This window comes from Medicago truncatula, chromosome 2 (assembly GCF_003473485.1).
Source record: "Medicago truncatula cultivar Jemalong A17 chromosome 2, MtrunA17r5.0-ANR, whole genome shotgun sequence".
Classification (NCBI taxonomy): Eukaryota; Viridiplantae; Streptophyta; class Magnoliopsida; order Fabales; family Fabaceae; genus Medicago; species Medicago truncatula.
In genome coordinates, this window is record NC_053043.1 from 37,492,735 (window position 1) to 37,499,889 (window position 7,155).

Genomic DNA, 7,155 nt, shown 5'->3' on the forward strand with positions numbered 1-7,155 from the left:
CCCTAGGGTTCATCTTTTACTGATTGCCATCCCAAAATCATAACTTAATACTGAATTTACTCTTGATATTGATAGAGAAACTGAGAAAGAGGAAAGATTTGACTCAATTGTGAAACCCTTGATTTGTTCCAATTTTCCTCTTGTTCTTCTTTAGCTCCTTCATCCCTAGTTTTCTTTTGGTTAGCAACGTAATTAAGGTTCAACTACTAATGAACTATTTTTTTTTACAAAATAAATCTAAGGAGTAAGATAATAAAGATTAATTCATAAATAATTCTTGGGATGTTACATGAGCAAAATAAATCTGAGTAGGATAATTTATTTAAGTGCCATGTTTCCAAAAACTAACAAACACATCCCCCATATTATATATTAACTTCATCATAATATTTTTTTATCCAGCTTTGGATTATCTCAACCTCTGTATTCCTTTGATGAACTAACCATGCTGGATCACTTTCAATTGCAGGCACAATATCCTGGCAATGATATCCTGAAAAATCAACATTTGTAAAACATTATAGAACCATTTGATTAATATTCGTTTACCATTTGATTAATTCGTTTACCATTTGATAAAGAGTTAGCAACGTACTAACTACTAATACTACTACTACAATGTATTCTCTATATGCCATCGTGAATTTAGCTCAGTTGGTAGGGAGAATGCATAATATATACAAGGTTCGGGGTTCAAATCCCGGCCACCACCAAATAAAAATGTATTCTCTATGTTTAAAAAAAAGTAAGATATACATACCATTGACTGTAGGCAGGGCAACAAGACTATCCGATATATTGTTGAGAACCCTGAAGTATATAAAAGCCAAAGGAAGCATATTTTAAAACATTGTTCTATAATAATTAAGATGAATTAAAATTTTAGATTTTTCATGTTTTCTTTCAACAAAAAAAAAAAGATTTTGCATGTTTACCCCCCACTACTATATGGATCTCTTAGGCCATTTGAAAAAATGATGTTGCTCCCAAACCTCTTAAGAACCAATTGAATATCCTGCCATTAGTCACAACGATGCAATTAATTTTCTATCGTTAATATAATATTAATACTGAAACCTAAATATTATAGCAGTACGTACCTGACCTCCGTAGTAAGAGGTAATCCAGTGAGGGCGAGGTTGGACACCAAAATCTTTCTTACAGTTTTCAGCAAAGCTCGTGAAGTTGAAAGGTTTAGGTTGAAACAAGGAAGAATCTCCTATGCCAATAGGCATCACAATTTCAGTGCACGTCTGAAGGTATAAAATAATTCATAATTTTTTTAGAACAACGAAATATGTGCACTAAATAATATAAAAAAAAAACCTCCGATAATTATTTACTCGATCTTATATAATTACTCAAATTTCAATGTGACTACCTGCCATCTCCAACGATCAAATGGCTTTGCACCAGTATATTTATCTGGATTAACATTGCATTTTTTGTTTCCATAGCTAGCAACCATACCTCCATATATCCTACTGAGGATATCATCTCCATAGGAAGCTCTATCAATGGCCTCGCAAATAGTTGTAGTTGGGGGATCATTGTATTGTGCCGCCTTTTGATACATGTTCCCCAAGTAGTCTTTCAACTCACCAGGCTGTTCCAAGGGACTGCAAGAGGTGGCAATTTGAACAATTTTAAGTCAGAACTTGATCCTATTGTCCAAACAAAAAAAATTAAGGAAATATATGGAAACAGTGTTTACTAGCAAGTGTTGAATTTCTTGCTTAGAAAGTTAAGACCGTTTGGCTTAGATGCTACTTCATCAATTTCAAACCAAGAATTTCGTATAGTTTCGTAGCATGTCTTACTGGTTTCCTGCATACCAATTAATTAAATTACCATCCATTCATATTTAATCAAATAACATAAAAGATAAAAAATAACTATGCTGATTTACCTGGAAATCCCTTGTAATAACATCATTGTAACCACTTGCTGGTGTGATGTTATCAAAGTAGAGCAGTGGAGCTGATGAAGCCAGGGCGCCAATGGCAATGTGGGGATACTTAAGCCGAAACCATGCTGCAAGCACTGCATAATTAACAAATACATGTGACATTAATTAAGATGACACTACATAATTAGGTCATATATGATCAACACAATAAGACTTTGTTTTTGTATGATTATGTTTTTCTAGAGTGGTATAGTCTTGACATATCTAGTCTTGACAAAAGATATCGTTTTTAGTTATATGTATTAAGAGTAATCTTGAAAAAAAATATAGTTTGCGACAGGGATTTCAGCTATCATCAATGTGATGATTGCTAGATTATTGAAGTCGCCGAAAAATACACCATATAGTTTTACTTGGTGCATGTTACAATGAGAAATTTTCCCATTCAATTAAACATAGCTTGTTTTTTAAGCTTAGATATAATTGATTTTAAGACTTCATACAGATGCAACTAATTTTCTAAAACTTTTATATAAAGCAGAAACTTTCTTTGGTATGGTTAAAATTATAAAAGGTATGTTTTAAAAGGTTTCAAGGAGTATTGTAATTACAAGTTTATAATTTTAAAAATATAATTTAAATATAACAGGAGTAAGAAGAAAAAGTTGAAAAAACAGAAAAATGATAATAAAAAAGTGAACAAAAACAGAAACATAATTTAAAAAACTAACTTCCAGCGTATGATCCCCCAACCACAATCACCGGGGACTTTTGTGCATGTAGTGAATCCTTCAAATATAGCAGAACTTCTGCGTAATCAGCAAGGGCTTGTGCTGAGTTTAAATAGCCGTAAGATGCGTTAAAGCTGGGCACTGACTTCCCGTAGTACCGGTGCTAACAAGAAAATTAAAAGTTGTATCAGAATCGTAAAACTAATTTGATTTTGATCAATGAGTGTCAAAAGAAATAGTTTTCTATTTAGTACCTCAATGTATACTAGTAGAGCTTTAAAAGAAGTGGCATTATCCGTCATAAAACCAAGTGTATTAACAATGTCATCTTCTCCACCCAAATAAGCAAATATTGGGGCACTAGAATTAGCACCACCCCAATAATTGAAATTTATAATATATCTTTGTTTAAAGGTTTTGTAGCTATCTGATAGATAGTTGAAGTGGTCCAAAGTCTGTTCATAGAAATATGGTTGCATGTCTTCATTTAAATTGAAGGTTTTAGTGTTTTGGTACTCAGTAGTTTTCGATTCTGAAAATGGACTCAACCGTGGAAGCGTTAGGGAGTTGGTGGTGGTAACAGAGAAACATAGGAAGAAAATGAAGAGAAGATAAAAAGAGATAAATTTGTTCATTGCTGATGGGGTGGGGTGAAGGAGTGTGAAGGTATAAGAGAAACAATAACTTTAATTATAAGGATGGGCTGAAGGAGTATATAAAGCAGTGCATGTGTTTCTTACTGCTTTAAAAGGTATATGAAACAATAAATTTAATTATAAGGTAAGAGATTATATAAGGAACAATAATTAGGAAAAAAAGGAAAAGAGTAAATCAGGAGGGAAAAGGAAAGAAATGGAGGATTCCTTCTGATTAGGAAAAAGATTTGTGAAGGAGGGGTAATTTGGTACCAACCAGTGGATTATAATGACAATTACTATGCTAATACCAACTAGTGTCCTATTTTAGTGTTTGACCTAAATTTATTATGATTTATGAATATTCTTTAACAGTTTACAGCTTGACAGTTGTATTGTGAGTGTCACAGAAGTTGGTGGTAACCTGCACTAGTACACATGATTAACCGGTTAGAAAGTTATAATTATGAAATCATGATTTTCTCTCAACTTTTATATATTGAAAACATTCTAGGTTAAAGGTGTGAAAACCGATGTCTTAAATAAGAAATGGAAGAGTCTGAAGCAAAGGTTGAAATTATGAGTGTAATCGGTTTGGTTTTTAAGAAAACATAAATTCAAACAAATAAAATAATTGATTTGATTTGATTAGGTTTGGTTTTTGCAATCTTTTCTCGCAAAATCAAAACCAATGAAAATGAGGCATTGATTTATTAGTTTGGTTCAATCGGGTTGACATGTTTAAAAATTTTAGAAACATTATCTAAAAAGTCTAAGAAAATTAACTTTTAAGAAACTTTTATACTATTAAAACAAGTATATAAACTGCAATGATAAAAACTGTATATAATGATTAGAAAAATAGATGAAAATAACATATTTATTAAGATCGTGCAAAATAAAAGAATAATAATGTAATAGCTTGGTTTGGGTTTCAGGTGAACGGTTTTGAATGACATGAAACTGATGCTCGGACCAATAGAGGTCGGATTTGATTAGTTTGGATCCTAATATGGGAAAAATGAACCAATTATATTGGTTTGTATTGTCAAACCAAACCAATCACTCGATGATAAAAGTCCCGACCAAATTGGAAAATTTTATCAAGGACCGTAGGGATATTTTAAAGTAAATTTGAATGAGTTTTGTGGGATGAAAGTCAAGGCCTAAATGCAATGCTTACAAAAACAGCAACAACATCTTCTCTAGTTCTTATCTCGAATACAGACCACCATCATTTATTAGGTGGAATGTATGAGTAAAGTCAATGTAACTAAAGAGCTTCAGTAACATGTTATAGTATTTCAATAACATTCAGTAACATGTTATTTATATTTTCATAACACTTTTTATATTACAAGTAACATTGAAAAAATGTCGCATGTTTTTAGTTTTTAAGTTATAAAATGTGTCCCAAAGTTGTTTAGTCTAAAAAAATTGTGAATCTATCAAAAGATGTTACTGATTGAAGTAGATTAAAAAAAGTGGATTATTTATAGGATTTTTTGTAGTCAATCCACCACATTGAATCTAAAAATTACTTCAACAATTTTGAATAACAAGATAATGAAATAAGATATCCTAACTAAACTTACTAATCACTTTTTCCACCAAAATTTTCAAGAAAAAAAAACACTAGCCATAAGGCGATATAAGCAAGATAACGCAACAAAAATCTTCTTGATTGTAATTTCAATTGTTTAACAAGGTTGCAACACCATCTTTATTAGCTTCACTTTAAGCAAAAAAATTCTTCTAACTACAAGTATTTAGAAGGAATGTGAGAACAAAAATAGTATTGAAAGATTAAATTTAATAACAATGCACTAAAAACATTAATGCAAATTAATTACATATGCACAACTGTCTACATCTATGTGATGTTCATCTGCTATAATAAGATCTTAGATTATTTATTGAATGAGAAAAACACGAACTAAGAAAGATAAGTACATAAAATGTTGAAGTATAGGTTGCTAATAGCTCTTGAAGTATTTCAAAAAGCTATCAATATTTCAGGTGAAGATATTCCCAGGCATCAAACTTTAATTTATGATGTTTCAGATATTTCCAATATAATTGCCTACAACTGCAGTGGCACCACATAACAAAATCAGCCTCCGACCAATGTACACAATCGTCCTCTCCTCTCCGAGAGCCACCACTGCCGGCACTGGAGCAGCAATATTTTGGTTCTGCATGATGGGAACCTGATCGGCTTCTGTACCATCAAGAAACCAATATCCATTTCTTCAACCCTAAGTTTCCAACAATTTAGTTAAGATCGAATCTAGAATTTTCAGATAATCGCATTCCAAACAAACAATGCCATTCGTTTTGCAGAATCCAAATGCATTTAACAAGCATAGGGGCAGAAGAATCACATTACTGATTAGAGAAGTAAATAAAATTTGGCTTAAGCATTTTATCAAACAAAAACCGAAAGAAAGAAAGCAAGGCATTAGAACAATGAGATTACCTTTGGTAGAGATGCAAAACGGGTAAGATGAACCGTGCAAACGGCGAGCAAACCGAATCGAGGTAAAATTGCAGAAGTGAAGATTATATTGATAAAAAGAATGGAAACAAAGAGGATAATTTCTCATTGTTCAATGTATAGTGTAGAACTGATACACACACACATATTTTAATGTACTCTTAACTAACTAGTACTAAGCTCTAACTGTACCACACACAATGACTTGTATTGCAAGCAACAAATGTTAACTCCCTTTTATCTCTTTTATTTGTTCATGGTGCAATATCCCCCCACAAGTTGGAGGGTGGTAAATGTCTACTATACCCAACTTGGATAAGAGGAGATTAAATAGTTGAGGATGTACGAATTTGGTAAAGAAATCAGCTATTCGATCTTTAGAAGAGACCGGTAAAAGTTTGAGAATTCCTGCTTGCAGCTTCTCCCTTACAATGTGGCAATCTATTTCAAGGTGCTTGGTCCTCTCATGAAAAACAGGATTAGCAGCTATATGGATGGCACCATGATTATTGCACTAAAGAACATGAGTATTGATGCATGTGACTTGTAAATCCTTTAACAGATAAAGCAACCACTGTAATTCACAGAAAGTTGATCCTAATGCACGATATTTTGCTTTTGGAGAGGATCTAGATACAGTGATTTGTTTCTTTGTTCTCCAAGATATGAGAGAGTGGCCTAGGAAGAAGCGTTGGCCTGAAATAGATTTTCTGGTGTCTTTGCACCCTGCCCAGTCAACATCAGAGAAGCCTTGCAATTGAAGAGATGAATTTATAGGGAAGAAAGATCCTCTTCCTGGACAACCTTTTAGTTATTTGAGAACTCTTAGTGCAGCATTGTAATGACATTGGGAAGGATTGAAGAGAAACTGACTCAACTGCTGAGTGATGAATGTAATGTCAGATCTGGTTGTGTTTAGATACTTAAGTCTCCCTACTAATCTTCTGCATGCAGGAATGCCATCATATGGCTCAGTGGAATCATGCTGAAATTTTAAAGTATGGCTCCGTCAGTGTTTGCTTTTATTCAATTGAAGATTGGAGGGGTTCAGAGAACTTGTCAGAAGTGAGTTTTCTTTTGAAGATTTTTTTTTTAGAAAGATGCACAGACATGGTCCCACTAGGCGTGCCAATTTGTTTGCCGGTATTTTTGGTAAACAAGAAGACTAGTTTTTAAAAGTTGCTTGCATGATCAAACTAGAAATCCTATGACATGTGCTATCTTATTTCTAGAAAACTTTGAATGTTCATCATATTCAAGAGTTTGTTTTTGAAAAAGATGAATAAGATTGCTTTAGGATGAAGATAAATTGTCTTTCGACAGAAACCAACAAGGATGTTTAAGATTAAAACAATAAAATACTTAAAATTTAAAATCAAAGAA

General features: G+C 32.6%; 1 protein-coding gene across 1 annotated transcript; it reads right to left on the bottom strand.

The window, feature by feature from the left end:
• Nucleotides 1-365: 365 nt before the first annotated feature.
• On the bottom strand, nt 366-3,275 carry LOC11411819 (lysosomal Pro-X carboxypeptidase). The gene is made up of 9 exons (XM_003596219.1): nt 2,895-3,275; nt 2,641-2,803; nt 1,910-2,043; nt 1,715-1,827; nt 1,382-1,619; nt 1,101-1,253; nt 936-1,015; nt 761-810; nt 366-493 (listed from the first exon to the last, which is right to left on the bottom strand). Exons 1-9 carry the CDS (start codon nt 3,273-3,275, stop codon nt 366-368), a joined length of 1,440 nt encoding a protein of 479 aa, XP_003596267.1.
• Nucleotides 3,276-7,155: the final 3,880 nt, after the last annotated feature.

What these genes read in the sequence shown, in the direction of transcription:
- LOC11411819 (XM_003596219.1), bottom strand. Translation starts at nt 3,275, where the DNA reads ATGAACAAATTTATCTCTTTTTATCTTCTCTTCATTTTCTTCCTATGT. An exon ending in TTGATCGTTGGAGATGGCAG is followed by an intron (nt 1,254 to 1,381) that starts GTAGTCACATTG and finishes TTATACCTTCAG; the next exon opens with ACGTGCACTGAAATTGTGAT. An exon ending in GATCCATATAGTAGTGGGGG is followed by an intron (nt 811 to 935) that starts GTAAACATGCAA and finishes TATATACTTCAG; the next exon opens with GGTTCTCAACAATATATCGG.